The sequence below is a fragment of the Athene cunicularia genome, assembly GCF_003259725.1.
Source record: "Athene cunicularia isolate RWA chromosome 9 unlocalized genomic scaffold, athCun1 chr9_part1, whole genome shotgun sequence".
NCBI lineage: Eukaryota > Metazoa > Chordata > Aves > Strigiformes > Strigidae > Athene > Athene cunicularia.
This window is the reverse complement of record NW_020799110.1, coordinates 26,820,260-26,840,050: the sequence shown is the minus strand read 5'-3', so window position 1 is coordinate 26,840,050 and position 19,791 is coordinate 26,820,260. Positions and strand designations below refer to the sequence as shown.

At 40.4% G+C, this 19,791-nt stretch overlaps 2 protein-coding genes across 2 annotated transcripts in view; both read right to left on the bottom strand.

Moving 5' to 3' along the window:
• The window catches only part of TSPAN14 (tetraspanin 14), a 65,209-nt gene extending 63,867 nt beyond the window's left edge, over window positions 1–1,342 (bottom strand). Inside the window, exon 1 of the mRNA XM_026854670.1 lies at window positions 1,324–1,342. The gene's annotated coding sequence lies outside the window, so the exon portion shown is untranslated. The remainder of the gene's footprint in view (window positions 1–1,323) is intronic.
• Window positions 1,343–8,328: 6,986 nt separating this feature from the next.
• Window positions 8,329–17,411, bottom strand: PRXL2A (peroxiredoxin like 2A). The gene is made up of 6 exons (XM_026854775.1): window positions 17,301–17,411; window positions 14,376–14,555; window positions 13,914–14,005; window positions 10,088–10,228; window positions 8,951–9,115; window positions 8,329–8,813 (listed from the first exon to the last, which is right to left on the bottom strand). The coding sequence occupies exons 1-6, from the start codon at window positions 17,308–17,310 to the stop codon at window positions 8,715–8,717; spliced, it is 687 nt and encodes a 228-aa protein (XP_026710576.1). The 5' UTR covers window positions 17,311–17,411; the 3' UTR covers window positions 8,329–8,714.
• Between the last annotated feature and the right edge of the window lie 2,380 nt (window positions 17,412–19,791).

Below are 19,791 nucleotides of genomic sequence, written 5' to 3'. Positions count from 1 at the left end.
GTGTCCCAGAGTTGGGGAGCAGCAGCCGAAGGGCTATGCTCAGACGTGTGGAACACTGTTGGTGCAGCCCTGCTCAGCACAGCAGGGGCTGAGGGTCTGATGCAGAAAGGTGTAAGATGGCAGAGGTGGGACTTACACATAGCTTCCTCCAGCCAAAATCAGAATCTGGGAAGCCCTTACACCGTTGCTGGTAAAACCTGGGGTCTTAAAACACACAGGGGTTTTCTCTTGCTATAGGACAGTCCTTGGGTACCTGAGCCCTTACAGCAGGGACAGCAGCATCAGTGACAGCCCCAGGGCACAGCTGAGGGGAGGCTGACTGAAACGTCTCGGTGAGGTTTAACACCGTGGCTTTTCTCCCTCAAGTCTTCACTTGTCAGCTCTAGAGTAGCTGAAGAGTACACTTGTGCAGATGTGAGACTGGGCAGCTGAGGAAGGAGCTGTGTCAGCTCCCGCTGCCTGGCACTGCAGGCCTTTTATCACGCTGTGGTGGCTCCCCTCTCCTGCGAGAGATGTAATAATGTTTTATTGCCATGGCAATTGTGTGCTATGGGGTATTGCACAATTACGGTATTGCGCTTAATGTTGGAGGCATATTAATAAATAACTCTACAAAGACTTTAGAAAAAAAAAAAACTTTTGTAGTTCTGGTATCAGATGAATTTGAAATTATTATTTTCAAGTTAAACAACTATGCTATTTGAAAAATGGATTATAATCTCTGATAAGAGTTAGAGTACCACATGTATGACAGCCTCCACACAATTTTCTAACAGACACTTTGGCGGTATTTCAGTTAGTAAAGCACTGGCACGAGAGCTTTCTGTTACAAAGCATGCTTTTTAAAAGAAGAAAAATTATATTAACCATGTCATATACACGTATGTGTGTTGCAGGTTTCCTATCTTAAAAACGATATATTGATCTGAAGACCAAAACAGAAAGGCAACAAATACAATGTAATAGCTTCTGCATAAAAACCAGTAACCGGCTGAGAACCATCAGTCTGGAAAGGGCTGTCTTAGGAAGGGTATTATTTCATTGATGGAGAAATTTGTATAAGCTATTCGCTGTCTCGTACAGTACGGCCCTCAGCTTTTTTATTTAGACGACTTCTGGTCGAAATGGCCGCGTGCCCCGCCCTGCGGAAGAGGCTCAGCCCGCCAGCCCCGCGCTCCGCTCCGAGCCGGGCCGAGAGAGCTGAGGTGAGGCCCGCGAGGCCGGCCTGTTCCCTCAACGGCGTGTCAGGGGCTTCCAGAGAGAGAAGCAGCACACCAGGAACAGCACTTTCAGTGTAATATCAAAGGCACAATCGACCTTTACCTGGAGAGCCAGAAGGCGAAGGGAAAAAATTAAAACTAATCTGACGAGTATTTTGAGTCCTCAGGCGTCGTAGGGCTTTTAAATCTCTCTTTCGAGGCCCTGGGAAGACAGGAGGAAGGGGGAGGAGTTGCCGAGTTGTAGATTTTAAACCCATGTGGTGAGCAAGTGATAGCTCACACTGAAATAGTCACTGCCTGGCAGGTGGGGAAATGCCCTTCCCTGTCTAGCTTTGCTCCTAACTTGCATCCCTTCTTTTCCATACCTTATGATCTGTCGTCACAGGTAAAACCCTTCTGTCACCTTAATTCTCCTCCTCTTATAAAGAGCAAAAACTATTTTCTTCAGTGCCTCGCTACAAAAATGCATTTGTGTGCAGGAAGGCAAGTCTAAGGAAGGTAGTTCAACACCAGAGGCATTATTACAGGACACCTTGTATTCTCTATACTTCCTTCACCTGCCCTAGGGTTTAGACTTCTGGGACTTATTTATCCCCCCTAGCTCAGGCACAGCGCTGCTCACAAAGACATCCCACCAAGCAGCCAGCTAAAGGCTGTAAGGAACCACTGAACAACAGGGTGAGCTTAGTACTTCTCTTGCATGATGATTCTCCAGGCTGACAACCAAAACCTCCCTCCAATCAATAAGGCTTTGTGCTGGGTTTGTGTCTGTGGTGGGATTTTTGGTAGCAGGGGAGGGGTCTACAGCAATGGCCCCTGTGAAAAGCTTCTCAAAGCTCCCCCAGCTCCAGGTCATACCCACACCTGGCCATCGCCAATTAGTGACAGTGACTGCTCCTCTGCAATAACACATTTAAGGGGAACCTGGGAGGAAGAGCTGGAGTTGTGAGGATGATTCTGAGAGAGTCACCTTTGCAAACACCGAGGTTAGTGGCAGAAAGCAGGGCAGGGCAGTGTACCAGAGCAGAGACCCCCTGCAGCCCATGGAGGTCCATGGTGGAGCAGGTGCTGACCTGCAGCCCATGGAGGACCCATGCCAGAGCAGGTGGCTGTGCCTGAAGAAGGCCAGGACTCTGAGGGAAGCCCCTGCTGTTGTAGTTTGGTGCTGGGAGGACTGCAACATGCGTAAGGGACAAACGCTGGAGTAGCTCAGGAAGAGCTGCATCCCATGGGAGGGATCCATGCTGGAGTGGTTTGGCAAGAGCTGCAGCCTGTGGGAAGGACTCACACTGGAGAAAGTTTGTGGAGAACTGACTCCCGTAAGAGGGACCTCACACTGGAGCAGAGGAAGAGCACGAGGAGTCCTCCCTCTGAAGAGGAAGGAGCAGTAGTGATGTCTGAGGGACTGATGGTGACCCCAGCCCCTGCACCACTGAGGTGGAGGAGGTAGAGAAAATCGGGAGCAAAGCTGAGCACGGGAAGAAGGGAGGTGAAGGTGTTTTTAAGATGTGGTTATACATCACTGTCCTACTTTAAGTGTTGTTGTTAGCATTTGAATTAAATTGATTTTCTTTTTTCTTCCCCTAATGAGTCTGTCTTTTGCCTGTGATCAGAATGGGTGAATGTCTCTGTCCTTATCTCAACTCCTCCAGCCTTTTGTTGTATTTTCTCCTTCCCATTCCTGAGGGGGAAGGGGTGAGCAAGTGGCTGGTTGGTGCTCAGTTTACCTCTGGGCTCAAACCACTACAGTCATAAATGCACAGTTCCCTTACACACACCCATCTGAAGTCAGAGAAAGCAGATAGAGATACCAGTGCATCACCCATCCACTGGTTGCGTTATCAAGATTCCTTCTCATCCCCTACTTGTAGTTGTTCAAAGAAATAGTAGACAAAAAAAAGAAAAAAAAAAAAAAGTGGTGTGTTGCAGGCCTCCTGAGATTGCTTGAGGCTTCTTGAGAAACAAAGTAAAATTGAACTGACTGGTAAAGCTGAAAGAAGATACTTGAAGAAGCTACCTAAATTTTAGGGAGAATCTAAGTGAGGAAGGGGAGCTAGGAAAGGTAATTGGTTTATCAGGTAACAAAAAGAACTAGAAGAGATCCTTTGTCCATCTCAGAAGTACTTAAGTCATCTTACAGAGAACTGAGTCACATCTCCACAAAGTCCAGAGCCAAGGCAGAAAGGTTCAGTGTGCTCCTTCTGTAAGAGATGGGAAGATGAGGGTACAATAGTAACTGCTAAGACTCAGCAGGGAAAATGGGAAATGTCAGAGAAATTCAGCAGCTTTAGGATGTAGAACTAGGAAGGGCATTCATCACTAAAATAAGGTTTTCTTGCAATTTAAAATATTCTTGTAAAATGGCTAGTATTAGCAGTTCACAGAGTAGTTGAATCGACTGTGTTCACTGTTAGCATGGAGATAGTTTGAACAACCTCTTTATGTCCCATTTTATTTGTCTTTGACATTATCTCTGTTCTCTGTGCTTCACTGTGTTGCCAAGAAAATTAGGGTAAAAATCTCATCCATCACAGAAACATTAACTAAGTGCTAGGGCGAACTGGAAGACTTTTAAAAGAGAGTCACTTCAGCAGTAAAAAGGTGTAATACTGCAGAAATGAAAATGGAAAATCTGATTTTTTAGTGAACTTGTGCAGGCTGATGTTCATGTATGGTTTGTCAATGCTGTTTCCTCTGACCTGTACAAAACATTTCCTAAAATTAATGAATAAGCCATTATGAGTAGCTGGTGGAAAATGGCATAACCAGAGCTATTCACCAATCCCATTGCATCTGCTCAGCATTATCATTGTCACCAAACACAACTTTTCAGTGGAAGAAACTTACGCATGGAGGCTTCTGGAAATCAGTTGAATTATCATGTGGTTTTGATAATTATGAGGTTAAGAAAAAGATGGGGGTGTGGGAAAAAAAGACCACAAAAACTACTAAAAGAGACTTTACTTCAAATACAAAGAAATCAGTAGCTGGACCTAAAAGAGAAAGTAGAAATATTTCAGGGAAAACCTTTATAACATTCTCGAGATCAATCAGAGGAAGAATAAATTAGAATGGAACTACTCAATTATCGAATAAATTCAATACTGGATTGAACTGAATCTGTGATTTAACGTCACTGTGTCTCCACAGCATTTTCTGCAGCTCCCTAGCTCTGCTGGCTATTGCACCTGTCTACCGGCTTCACTAAATCAAATTCTGACAGAAGTCTGTGGGATAAAGGAAGCCACGCACACACTGGCAGTATCTAATATTACTAAAACATAAGACATTAGTAAGGATTACAGTGAGTCTGTTAATAATGTATTCCCTCTACACTAATTTAAAAATATCTATATACCACAGACTGTATCATTCAATACAGTATCTCTTTTCGGTTCCTTATTTTAGAAAGAAAAATGTCCACACAAGTAAAAAGATTGCTGGAGTAGATGTCTTCTCTTAACAGCTTTCTTGTAGCCCAATCCGAATCTACAGTGACCTGTTCCTGGCACTTTTCTTATGCAAATCTTATACTGCAGAGAAAACACCAAGTATACTGCTGACCTTCATTTTGGCTGGGGTAGCAGTGACATCCAGCAGTTCAGAGAGAAGAAATTTGCTCATTCTTTTCTTTCTACCACAGTACATCACTGGAAACATATCCAAAAAATGACAGGGATCCCCTAGCATTCCCTTCTCTTTGTGGATGCAAATGGCACCACTGCAGGCAGTTTGACAGCCGTGGGAAGGGATAACCCACACGGGGAAACAAAGATGCAGAACAAGAAATACAGAGAAAACACCCTCTGAGGAGGCAGACCATATTTTTAATGGCTTTAAAGGGACACTGCAGATAGGAAATGTAATCAGTATTTTTAAAAGTTAAAGTAAAAAGCACCTTCCTATATTACACCTACCCCGATGACTTCACAGCATTTTCCTTCTTAAAATTCTTTTTATTAACTCTGGTTTTATACTGAAAAAAAAGATGAGCAGGCTTGAAAACAAGGGAAAGTTCATTGAAGAGAAATTACTGCAGGGGAATTTTGTTTCTCAAGCCCAAATTAAACAAACTTTCAATTATTAGAGTTTTCAGTAACCAGCTGAGTGTTGAACTGTGATGTGATATTTGATGGACTGGGAAGTGACTTAGACTCTGTGTTCATGTTGTGTTAAAAGAAAAAAAAAAATAATCAAAACATTAAATGCATATAGAGAACTGGGCCAGCAGAGGTAGCTGTTGGTACAAAATCTACAACTATGAAAACCATCTTTTCGATTAATATTCATTTAAAAAATAAAGTATTTTTTGAAACCAGATAGTCTAACCTTTTAGTCTCCAGCATGGGAAATTAACCTTAGAGTTCATTTGTTCTGCCTTTGCTCTTTTATTGCCATTTTTATTTCTTCAAGACTGCCCATTTCCAATTCCTATTAACTGTTTCTAGCTCTTAGGCACCACATATTTTATCCTCTCCATTTGTATTTTGTCAACATGGAGATCAGAAAGGATGAATCAACACTGAACAATCCCAAGGTTGGCCTAAAAAAATACCAGATTTATCAATAATTTTTCAGAACATTTTCAAATACCATTTGGAGCTTTTATGACTCCAAACTATGACTTGATCTCTGAAAGACAGGGTTAGAAATCTTTGAAATGTGGGTAACCTTATGTAACATTTGAGTCAAGAAGCACACTGTCCCGCTAGCTGTTCATGGGTAGGAAAACACACTCTCCCAGACCTAGGTCTGACATGGTTACCATACATATGCCCTTGCAGAGCAGAAAACTTTCAGTATCCATATTTTAATAAACACCCTCAGAAAGGCTAATGGTCTGTCTAAAAGTGTTTCTACACTAAAAGAACATTTAATCACATTGTAGCATTAGTGATTTGTATGTTTAACAGCCATTATATTTCAACTAAACATTGTAAATGCTGGATATGATGGCTTCCTGCTTCTGTTTCCAAGATCACAACACACAGTCCCCTTAGGTGGGCTAACAGCAGGGCTGCAACCTCGCAGCATCCTGGGCATCTAGGACTTGCAGTCTGACTGAAAGAACCAGCCAGCTCTGTCAGAGTGGGTGGAATTCAACTGCACGTACACAAAACTGTAAGTAGATACTCTCCAGATTTAGCAGGTTCTAAAGGCACTTATTTTAAACTTATTGCAATTTATCTAGCTTCCATCCCATTCTCCAAGGACTGTTTATGCCTCTCACGTTTCATGTTTATGTGAAATGCATTAGCAGCCCTTGGAACAAGGCCTGAAATCCAGGTCTAAGATCAGTACCTTCTTTGCCTGTCTCTGTGTAAGATCCATTCTCTGCAAATGACAAAGCCTTCCAGTTCCTACTGGAAAGAAAACTCACAATTCTATAGGGGCTGTGATTGAGACTTCTCCTCCTATTGCAAGATCTTTGCTATTAATAGCATCTTGCAACTGTAAGAAACACTAGTTCACACCCATTCCTTTTATCATCTTTTGTGTCTCCTACCACTTGCACTCCAAAATAACAATATGCCTAATGCAGACAAGTGGCTACTTACACAATGGTTTGAAGTTTCCAGGATTGTAGAGGAAGAATTTTAGGTGCCTTGTGTCAGGCCAGCATTCACGATAGGGTACATTTTTTCAGTGGTAAAATCCAGAACCAAAAGCTCTAAAGCATAGCTCATTTCATGGAGCAAACTCTTGGCAGCTGTCTGGCTGCTCTGGATGCCATTCAAGGGAGCCCACCTCCAGGCATTTTAGGTCTTTGAGCATCCAACAGCTTTCTGACACCATCTTATGGGCATACTTACTTGGGCAGCTCAGAATATGGATACAGTATATGGCTCTCTGCACCTTTCCATGACTCCTACGAGAGCCTTTATAGAGAAAGTCCGATTCATGTAATCAATTTGCTGTAGACTTTTCTGCTCTACTCTCCAAACTCCTGTTCCTTCCTCCATCCCCCCAAATATTCAAATACAAATTTCAGTTGACAGTAGAATACATGGGTCAAATTTTCATTTAGTTTTCAAATTAAACACCTTGGTGAACCTATGACTCAAAATACTCACTGCTAGTGTTGTTTCAGGGAACTGCGAACAACAGGCTCTGAAGAACACATACTTTTAGTTAAAATTAGTTCTGCCTGGACATAAATATTTAAAAAAAAGGTCATGATTTCATTCATAATGATGCAATTCTAAAGCTGATTTAACACAGATCAACGTCAGGCCTGAAGTGCTTGTGAAGTCTGAGTTTTGGCATTTAGGTTTCATACAGTCAGCATCAGCTATGACCATTTTTTTTCCACATGGGTCAACAGTACAGATAGGCAGGCACTGGCACATAGAGCAAAAGTAGGCATATTACCAAAGTTTCAGAGGTGCAAGTATCCCTGCCCTCAATACCAACGACACATGAAGGTTTCATTAATTTTAAGGTCAGAAGAAAGCAGAATGACACCTCAGATTGACCTGCTGCCAGGACAAAAGAATCCTTCCCTTTAATTCCTCTGCTAGCTTAGTATATTCTAGTGCATAGTTTTCCAAAGTTACCTAGCCTTTTATATACACTAGCCAATGAAGGATACGCAAAACTTGATAATCCTCTTTAAGTGCAGTGTTAAGATTTTGTTCAGATTTTGAAACATCAGCACATTTGGAAAATTCATGCTGTCCTGTTCATACTTGTGGCTAAGTACATATATTTGGCTATGTACGGCACTGGATCTCATGGATCATATTGTGCAACACTACATCTATTTTTAGGAGTAACAGCCCAGCATTCTACCGCAGAACTTGAGCCAGGATGGAAATTATGCTTAATCTGCTCTCTGGTATTGTTCCCTGTATTTTTTAGAACCTTTAACAATAGCAGGAACTTGCCTCATGCCACAATTATCTTCCATGGTGAACATTAGATGTCTTCAATCTTCCCTGTAGGGAATCACACAAACAGCCAGTACTTAACTAACAAGAAACTTAATGGGTAGACATAGTGGCATGTTTTGAAAGCAGAATATTAGAATAATCTAGACTGACAGGATTTAGTCTTCTAGAAACACAGATGTGTTTATATGTTAATGAAAAAGCAAAAAGTGAAGGGATTTAATTCATATAAAGTTTTATTATCCTTCCACCTCAGCTGATATTCCATTACTCCAGCCTTAGCAGAGCTTTGCTCCCCTAGGTAGACAGGTTTTCAACTGACTGTCTCTGACTGAAAACATCTAGGTTAGGTCAGATTTTAGACCCAGCCTTTCATTAATACAATCAGACACAAAAGAGCAGTTGAAATCCTGACCACCTGAAAGGCTGCAAAGCAACAAAAAAAGTTCCAAGAGGATTTTCATAATTTTCTACATCTGAGTAGAGAATCTTTCTTCTGCATTGATCACTAAATAGTTAAGAAGCAATTAAACTGCATGTTCAAAAATCAGATGCATTCTATATTTCAAGCTGTCATCAGAAACATGTGCAACTATTTTTCCACTTAAGAAGCTTGTGGTTTTATCTTCTCAGCAGCTTCAAGGACAGATGGAAGGCTGACTTTGTCTCCAAATTCCTTCTCACGATGCTCCAGTAGAATGCCCTAGTTAAAGAAACAAGAGAGAAATTCATACACTAGTCTACCCATGGGATATCAACTGACTAGCAACTGAACAATTCCAGGAAATAAACTTTTAGTCTCACAGGAGACAAAAAAGATTCCTAAATGGCCTGTAGTACCTGTCTTCCTGCCCCAATCACATATACTCCTCCCAGGGTGAATCCTTCCCCTTCCAGGTTACCACTATATCCACTTTTCCAAGCACGGAAGAAATTTTGCCAGACTCCAAAGCGGAAGAAGCCTGACATCATCATTTTTCGTCTGCGTGGACCATAGAAGCCTTTCTGTAGGGAAACAGAAAATATCTCAGCAAACAAATTGAAAAGGACTTTTCCTCCCAAATGAAATTCAGGAAACCAGCCAACCCTGTATCCAAGAAAGGTGAAAACACATAAAAGCTAACCAGGCAGCACTAGAAAGAAATTGTACCTGAACTAATCTCTTTAATGCACTTACCTCCACATAGCCAACTAGTGGTACTGCCACCACTTATGTGGATTTTAAGCTGATCCACAGGTGTTTAAGCCCCATGTACATCTACATCCCCATTGCTGACAACAAGGGTGCTTTGTCATCAAAAATAAGAAAAAAAGTTATTTAGTATGACAAAAAAAATACTGGTAGGGAGATAACAGTGGTGTCAAATTCTAAAACTTTATCAGCCATCTGAGTTTTTTCTGTTTTGGTTTGACTTTAAACACAAGCAGAGCGGGGACGAAAATTTTCTGCTTGATTTTGAGTATTACATTTTCTTTTTCCTTCAGAAGCCAAATGATTTCTAAATGTGTCTTCTGTGTTAAGGAGTAAGCAGGGCCATGGTTTTATAGGACATGAGACTGGCAATATAGCATGTGCCAGCGTACTGGGACAAGCCACATGGCTGCAATTCGACCTGTACGTCATGAATTATGTCTGTCACCTTCAGACCTTGATTCATACATCATAAACATTAGCAAGTCACACAGCCAGTGGAAGAAAGGAACAAATATTAATAGGCCATATTGTTTACCTGTTAAGAGGGACAGAAGGAATAATCCTGCAAGAACATGTTATCAGTGCATAGCTACAGAGCAACTTGTAAGCTGAGCAGTATACATATATAGAAAAGCAAAGCTGACTAACTTCTTAGAAATACAGTGCTACTAAATCCTTTTTCATTCAGGCCACATTCTATCTATATTATTTATACAAGCTCTTCAAAGACAACATCCATAAGTTTGTTTTTAAACAAAACAAGAACACAGACTTCAGTATACCTTTTCATCCAGAAAGATTTCTCCTTTAAAATAATGTTGAAAATCCTCCACTTCAGTCCCTATCTTCTCTTTTACAACAGCATAGAGAGGGACACCCAGCTTGGATAGCTGGGGTTTCAGAGAGGAGAGCTCAGAAGCCTCCTAAGAAAGGAAAAAAAAACCCAAACATTTCAGCCAGTAGAGGTTGGAAGGCTTCACCTTGAACTTCAAGATTGTCAGAAACATACATAAATTCGAGCTTGAGGCGAAAAACAGAAACAGACATGTAAATCAGACATTTAAGCTAGTTCTACTCCTACGCATGTCTTTATTAGATTTACTAAAATGCTCTTCATTAAGCATGGAGGAAGTAATTTTTTTAGCATTTATCGGATAAAATATTAAAATCCTGGAGAAAACATATTTTTAACTCAAAGCTGTAGACAGACCTTGCCTGTCCTAGGGCTTCAACTATCTTTTAAAGCGTTTACAGAACAATGAAAAGATACTGCCTGCACATCACTTAACTTTCCCGGGCCAGAATTTCCAATCCTTTTTTCCAAGTAGAAATACATCATCATCAGCCCTTCTGCAAAGTGCAGGAGCAGGCTATGTAAGTCCAGAGTAAGTAATGGAGTGAAGATGAACTCTCCTTCCTAGATCCCCCAGTGAAACTAATCGGAGAATTTCTTCATACACCTTCAAGTATCCCAGAAGTAATATTGCTTTTTCTGGTGTGTAAGAGTGCAAGGTGTCACGACTCATCTGCTGAGATTTTTGTTCTGCTGAAGGAATCCCAGCTCCCACAGCTTGTACAAACATCTCTGAGGTTTCCAACAGATCAGAGTGCACATTGAAAATATGTTTCTTCTCATCTCCAATGGAGAAAGGTCATTTCTGCAGGACAAAGCTACCACAAAGACCTCCATGCTTTAAGAAATGGGCACAGTTTACATGAACACCCTAAGCCGCCTAACTGAAATGCCTGAACACAGAGCCTTGCAGGTCAGCTAGAATTTACTATCAGGTAGCAGATAGACAGGATGAACAGACAGGAGAAGAGACATTAGAGAAAAAACATCAGTAGGTGAAAGGATAAGAGCAGCTTTCCAGCTACTCTCTTTCAGAGGAAATGAAAAAGGATGAATCAGCACCATAAGCAAACACTGAGTAGTGAGTGGTGAGAGTTAAAGGATCATAGCTTTCATTTGATAGATCTTTCCCCTTTTTTCTGTTCTTAAAGATCTGGTAATTATTTTCTGTTTTCCCTCTACAAAATGCCCTATGATCTTCCTAAAAGGGGGGTTGATAACAATTTTACCTGGTATTTTTAACAGAGTTCAAAGCTCTCATAGCCAACAAATAAAACAAAAAAAGATTTGTGTACCTAACATGTCTCAGAACTGACGTTCCAGGCCAGTGCAGTGGGGTGCTCTGTAAAGCCAGAAATCACTATCTCTGGAGAGATAGTGATACCATCAGACTTTGATTAGCCTTTTGGAGAAAGGCACTTCAGCAGTTTGGTGGGGTTTATTTTGTGTCTCCTTGCTTGGCGTTTGGGAGGGGAGAGAGCAGGAATAATGTAAGAGCACAGTTAAGCTTTAAAATTTTCAAGAAATTATGCCTCAAGCAGCATCTTGGGACTCTATCTGATTTGGTTTTCTTTACTGCTATTTAAAAATGATATATGGGAAAGCAAATAAAGTCTATTTTTGTGGGAAAACTATATCACATAACAGCTGTATAGCCTAACCATGGGGCCGTGACCATATTATCTAGTCTGTGAAACTGTTTTCTTGTTTTTGTAAAAAGCAGACAGGCACACCCTAGCAGAATACTTCCTCTCTTCACCAAGGCAGGGACAACCCAAAAGAATAATTCCCATTTCAGTTTGTCCCTTTAATAGTTCAACTATAGCTCTTCTGCTACTTTAGACTATTTGAGTCAAAACCTACAATACTGAGCAGGCCCATGGCACTTTCACAATGACTGGAGCACTATATGACTACATGGCTGGATCCAGACTATTAGAGGTACAGTCCTGTTAAGCATAGTCTATCTTAACTAACAAAAAAGGAATCTGATTACTTAGGATGCAGATCATAAAGATAAAAGATTCTGTATTTCTTAAGTCTACAGGCCTCACTTCTCAAGAATCCAAAGGCATCATTCCAGTAGGATCTGTGACACACTTTGCAGTGGATAATGGAATCATGTCCCCACCACTGATATCAGGTTAGTTATCTGTGGGGTAGAACGGCCACTTTTCAATGCCAGCACTATGACCAGGGAAGTATATATTCCTTCCTGGTGCTGTCAACAACGACAAAGTTCAACATTCTTTCCAAGGTCTACGATAGTGAAAACCAGGTGTATTTTGTCTCTTGAAAAAAAAAAAAAAAAAAAAACCAAAACAAATCACCTGTATTGAACCATTCCACCAGCTAAGAGTCAGTGGGGAAAGAAACAGCTTTCATACTATGGAGAAATGTTAATTGACAAATAAAATGGGCAAGTAAACTATTCTTGGGAGAAAGGCAAGAGTTAACTCAAAAAAATGCTTTGAGTATACAATTATCAAAAATAACTTCAGTTTAGACAATTTTAAAGCTTTTTCAAACACTTTCATAGTTAAAATAGAAAACTATTCTTTGCCCTAATTAGCTGATCAGCAGTGTGACTGCCTCTGTTAAAAATCTGAAGTTTTAAACCAAAAATAAGAATTAGAAAATTAATTTCTTTCTCCTCAATTTCTTCCTGAAAGAAAAAAAAAAAAAAAAAACAAAACCACAACAAACCACAGTTCTTTGAATTGGGCTCTTTATTTCAACTTAAGAAGTTAGCACTAAAAAAAATAAAAATCATTAATAAATTCCTGTCTGACTGTATGTGAAAGGCACAGTCAGGCATGTAGCACGTTCTCATCCTGCCTACACTACACCTGTTCAGAGAACGAAGTACTTTAATTCCTAACCTTCCATGAATTCTACACATTCTTAAGCAGTTACAACTGATGGGAGCAATCTCTTCATTAAGTGGTTGCAATATTAATTACTCCATGTTATATAGTGAGTAACAACATAATAGCTATTTTTCCCCATAGCTAGGAGAAAAATAATGGCCAAGGTGCAAGTTATGGATGTTCCCAGGCACATGGTACATTCAAATCATATTTTAAGTGTTTACTCCCACCTCCATCCAATGAGCCTAATGCCACCAAATCAATCAAATTTTGTTTCCCAACCCACCTTGTTATGGAACAGTAACTCCTTGTCTTCAGACTCCTTACCTTCATGCCTCACGTTCACCATACAGAACAGCGATGGACTCCCCTTTATGCACATCCCTTTTTTGCTGATGAGCTTGCTCTGACAGCTTTCTGCAAGTCCAGTTTTTGACCAGAGATTACCTAGCTCACAGAGTTTTATTTTGGACATATCGAATACAGCTAGGTTGTGAGACTCATTACCAACTGGATTCTGTGTAATCTCCCTTCCTAATTACCATGGGCTAGGTCCCTGGCAGATGTAAAAATCATGTAACCATCACCTTCAGAAGGAAGATGCTCAGGACCTAGACTATACAAACCAGTTGCAAAGAAAACTATATTGTTAGCTGGCAACCAGTTTGGGCTAGGAAACAAGACCTTTCAGATACTTCAGATGTATCTGATGACTGTCCTATTCACCCCCTCCCTTTATTTAAAGCGAATCTATGCAAATAGACCTCAACTGTTCCTAATTTATCTCCAAGCCCAGGAAATACCTCTCTGCACAAAAATCATCCAGGTCTTCGCACAGCCATGATCACAAACTGTTCCTAATTTATCTCCAAGCCCAGGAAATACCTCTCTGCACAAAAATCATCCAGGTCTTCGCACAGCCATGATCACTGCACCATTCTTCTTCCATAGTTCACCTGCTTTGAATGTTCTTTGTTCTGTTTATACAAGAGAAACAGCAACAACAATAATATCAGTCATTCTTGTTTATAATGATTAATGCTCTAAGGAGCAACACAAACCACTGCAGAGAATCCCCCATTCAAATACAGTTCTATCAGAAAAAAATTCTATGGGCATAGCAGGGTATTACTGCTTTATTGATTTTTGGAAGTGCGTCATGTTTCATCCAGAAGTATCAGTTTTGATTGATTTTTCCTTCATCAGAATCGTTGGCTATCAAGGAGACCCAATTATGTGTTATAACTAAGAAAGACTAAGAAAGACTCTTCCAACCCTGGTCTTACAAAGGTTCTTATAAAAAAAACAATTACAGAAGAATGTGGGCTGAAACATCCAGAGTCTTACCTGATCCCGAAGTTTTTAGCTCTATCTCCTCTAAAAACTCCAACATAGCCTTTTCAGGCTTGGACAAAAATAAGTCAGTGTTGGCAAGGATAATCCCTGTCACAGCTGCACCAATGGCTCCAAGACCAACAGACCACATGCCCATGGTAAAGATCCCAAAGTCAGGGAGGAAGGACATTTCTAGAAAGAGAAAGAAGAAAGCAGCTCTAACACTGGACATCAATGATGCCAGACAAGAAGGAACTGGATTAAAAACAACTAAAAGCTCACATGGATGTCTTTTGTTTGACTGGAGATGATCTGCCGATTTGTTAATGTACTGAACTGGGGTTTAGATGACCTAGATTACATTCCAGTTCTGCACCTGACCCACATCAATACTCCAAGATACTCTTACCTTTTCCTGATACCCAGCTAACAAAAACATTCATGATTAAAGTGCTCAGATTCAGTGGGGAGAAAGATGACTGAAATATATGTGTGTAGTAAAGAGCCTCCTAACAAGATGATCTTTATGTTAGCCAGTAATTTAAATTATTACAGTAAACCAGTGGTTTCTTTCAAAACAGAAGCGTTTATACATTAAATGTATTTTTTTTTCCACTAATATAGCTGAAACAGTAAACTTTACAAATATACCACAAAAGACTTTAAAAACCCCTATATCTAATTCACCACAACTGGTAACACCTTTCCTGTTCCTTACAGTTCTACACTAGAACCAAAGCAGGCACCAAAACAAAATTAGAGTAATCAGTCATGCCTGCAGACAGAAATATGCAGACGTGCAACCATCTTATTAGACACAGTGATCCGACATTACAAACATGTCCTGTACAGCACCTTCTATATGCTAACCAATTTCCACTCTGGCTAAAGCAGAAATGACATCAGGAACAAACAGCTTAAACTCACACCCATCAGTTAGAACTCATAACATCGCAATGAAATCCATTATATATGCATGCTCAAGTCTTACAAGTACAAACACTGCTTGTCACCAGTGACTCCAGTTCTGTAGCAATTTTATTTAACCAACATCCATCCAGAAACTCCCCACAGCCCAGTCTTGACTCTGCACATGTTTCACAAGCCTGGAAAGGGCTGACAGCCACCTTCCAGGAGGCAGTATCAGTTATGGGCATGCAGGAAAGCACACTTAGCCCTGCCTTATCAACAAAATTCAAGATCCAGCTCTGAGCAGTAATTAGCACAAGAATAATTGGAGTTTTGGCAGTATAAAATGTCACTGTACATCATAATAGTTATGTGTTACAAAGGGCTGTAGATTTGCAGTCACCCAACTTTAGTATTACACAATACAGAGAATCATTTATTTTCCAGAGTCATCAACAAAACCTTATTCCCCAGTAAGATTGTTTTAGTAAATATTGCCATCTGTATATACTTCTATATGGGAGACTTTTTTCCCCTCATAAATATAGGAAAATATTACTGTTTTGAACTGTGACTGGCAATAAACCGGTCACACACATAATCTTTATCCCCACAGCTAGCTGTTGCCAGAATTCAGAAAGTAAGAACTAGGAGCAGCTCCCTGCTTTTGTGCCCAGAATCTTCTGGCAGAAAATCCCTTTCCAACATTAAAACTAGTTCCAGAATACTCCTGAAAAACAAATACAGCCAACTGCCTACCTGCAGAAATAGCTGGAAAACATTTGGGAAAAAAAGTTCTCTTTGTTCCTTTAACAGCATACTTGGTTCCAAGGAAGACAGTATCTCAGTATCTAGAAACGTGAGTAATCCATGATCCCAAGCAGGAAACAAGGCCAGTTTACATAAACATAATGCAGATAAGAGAACAGATTTTACCCCATTTCACCACTTATTTCTAACCAAAGGAAACCTTCCTTGACCATATCTGCCTTCTCTACATATTTTTTTCAAACATAAAGTCATATTCTAATGACAATTTTTTGATCTCTGCCTCTGACTCATATCAGAGACCACTCTGACCCCAGCCTTCAGAATTACCAAAATGTAACTCAGAATGCATTTCTGTAATGAAGCAAAATCCTTGTGTCAAGAATTAAATTTTCTGTGGTATATCCAAAAGGCTACAGCCCTGCTCCCTCCCAGAATTTGATTATGCAACTAATCTTCAGACTGGAATCTTGTCTGGTCAAGAACTGTCTCTCTCTTAATTCTTAGTTACAAGAGGAGAGGGGAGGTAAGAACCGAGTATTTAATCCCTTGCATGTGTCATTTGGGTACAAAAATGTTTCCAAATTTTTGGCAGCTGATTAACAAGTAGTTCTCACATAGCTTTTAATTTTTATTAGCATTATTATTGTTAGCATTATTAGCACTGCTAAAAGCCAGCTTCTACCCAGTTGCAGCTGATAGATCATTAAGCTTAGTCTACACACCTCTTTAGTTTGGTCAGACTCCTTGGTCTCAGTGACAAAAAAAAATCCTATTCAAATATGTGAATTTTCTGCTATTTAAATGAATAGGGACATGGAATAAATGGTGATACTCAAATTCCTTCCCTGCTAAGCAAACACCATAGTGAGCCACTTTGAAAAACACATATGGGAAACAGCAGCCAAGATTATTAAAACATACACTAACAAGGCAGGCTGAGCCCTGTCACATCTATGTTACTGAACGCCAAGTGAAGAGGCTAGATGGAAAACAGCTGAATATTTGCAACTAGGACCTTCATTTCTGTTTAGCTGCTGTTTATTAAGTAAATCTGAAGACCAAAATAACTTCATAACCCTCCACCCTACCTTAAAATACAAATGCTACTGCCTTGTGATCAAACTCCATGAGGTTTTAAGCATCAAATGACAATCCATAATAAGATACAACAAAGCATCCTGTAAGCCATAGCCCACGAGGAGAAGATACAACAGAGCAACCTGTAAGCCTTTTTAAGACATAGGTGCACACACTCACCAGAACCCATGCAACCTGCACCAGCATCAGCCACCACCAGCTCCCCCTGAATGTGAGCGCAGGCAGGAGGGACGGCAAACTGCACTGCCACGGGTGGCGAGTGGGCGGGACTAAGCAGGAGTACAGCTCTGGAGCTTTTGCCTTGTGGCCAGGACCTGACTCTCAGCGTCTCTGAGCAATACCTGCCAGTCATTCTGCAGCGGTTACGAAATAACAGCTATCCAATCCACGGCACGACTGTTTTAAAGGTATCTTAATCATTAAACTTTTTTTTTTTTTTTTTTTTAAACTGAACACACGGTTATTGTCTTTATGGGTGGGTGGGTACAGGGAACAGGATTTACAGAAAACTTTTCTGAAGCTGGGCACACAGCACTAAACTTTAAGATCTGCATGCTAAACTGTGCTTTTCTGTAGAACTGTGATTTTTTACAAGTAATATTTTCCCTGTTTCAGTCTATTCTAACACACCCCTCCTGCCCCCACAATGCATGCCAAAATAATACAAACAACCCTGAAAACAATGAAAAAGCCATCACAATGCACAATGTTAGTAAAAATATAGAAGCTGGTGAATTAATCTAGTGTTTCTAAGCTTGGTTACTTGCTTTAGTGGCAACATGCCTTCGCTAAAGAGCATCATCTCTGGAACTGTCAGATCTTCAAGCTCTCAACTCTGCTAAAACCCTTAGAAGGGAATGAGCACTTCTCTTTACAGAAAGCAAAGGCCAAAGAAAAAAAGAAAAATGTCTTTTTGTATGTTTTTGAGGTGACCACAAGAGATCTCCAAGATAACAGTGAGTTATTTTATGGGCTGTCAGTACTCATCTAACCTGAATTTAAACAGGCTTAGTCTTAACCCTGTTGTAAGTGCCAGCTCATGGTCTTCACTTTGTGTCAATACCAGTTAAAACATGGTTTTCTAGATGCCTCATTTCCCTCCCACCCACAACCAGAGGAAAAAAAAAAAATGCCATTAAGAGGATAGCGATGCTTAAACATTTATTTTAGCCGTGTAAACAGGCCCCACTGCAGCTGTGTCAAAAAACCCTGGAAAGTCTGTGTTTTCAAGTTGTCAATAAAATTCAGGGTACAAACAAGATTTACTTGCGTACTTTTCCTAAGATGACATGTGAGCAAAAGGGGAAACACTTGGTGGGCACTCTCATCAGCTGGAGTGCACTAGCATGTACACCCTAGTCTAAAATGGCTTTGACCATTGCTTATTCTTCCCTTGTCTCCCACTCCCCATAACATTCCATACTGAGCCTGAAAATCTTTCAGAGTTTTGTCACAACTTGCATATTCCAAACAAGTTGAGCTGATTATTTTTTATTAACTATTCCCCCAGAAAATCAGTCATATGATTACAAATATCTTTGTGATTTACCTCCTATAAAGAAAATTTACAATTCACAATAACCTGGTAACATGCTCATCAAGATTTCATGAGCTTTTAGTATCATTAAGGATTACAAAATACAGCATCCTGAGTGACTTCAAAATTAGCCCTGCTTTAAGTGGGGATTTGACTGGAGAAACTTCAGAGGCCCCTTGCAACCTAAATTTTCCTTTAAATGCCAAAATCAGTGCACAGAGAAGCCTCCTAACATTTCTGATGGCATGAATGCTAGTAATTTTTGCAACACAAGGGATTTTTCTTTTTGCCACTGCAAAGATCCTGTAACAAGCCATTCTTTGTCTTGAGAATAAGACATCTTTTTAGGCTTCTTCCCAGTCTGTGCATGTTTCATTACTGAATTCAGTACTGTGCTTGACTTTAGCTGAAGAGAAAGTTGCTGTGTCAAGCAAGCAAACCATACTCCTTCCTTTGAAAGGAATTTAGTTATTAGACCAAACAATCTCCCCCAATTCTGAGCCTGTTTTAAAAAAACCCAACATCTCAACAATCCTTTTCTTTTGAGTGAGGGAGAGCAAAGAGTCCTGGCACACCACTTTGGAAATCTTGCAATTCTTTAGGTGTATTCAGAGGAGACAGGCAGCTAGATCCTGTCTATGGGAAAATTCAAATCTCTGCTTAATCAGCAATATGGAGATACCACAGAGATGGGGGGAAGTACCTGGAGTACAGAACTGCAAAAAGTGCTTATATGTAGATAATACAGGCTGGACTCTCTGCTGGGTCTGCTGGGGATCCACAAGCAGGAAAGCTGCACACAGTGGCAGTCTGCAGAGGTGGGGGAAAAAGGACAATACCAACAGACACCCTGATAACGCAAATCAGCGTTCACCAAAACCACAGCGACCTGCTAGGCACCTAGTGGTCCCTCCTGTTCCAACCCAGCCAAAACTCCTGCAGATTTAACCTTAAATTAATAATTATTTTTCAACCTTTTCGGATTCTTAGGCCTTGCTTGTGTAACTCTCACATTCCTCACAGTATGCAATTTGTAACAGCAAAGTTACTTGTTACTAAAAGCAAAGATACAACATAATCAAGATCCGTTTCAATGCCAACCCACAGAGCAGG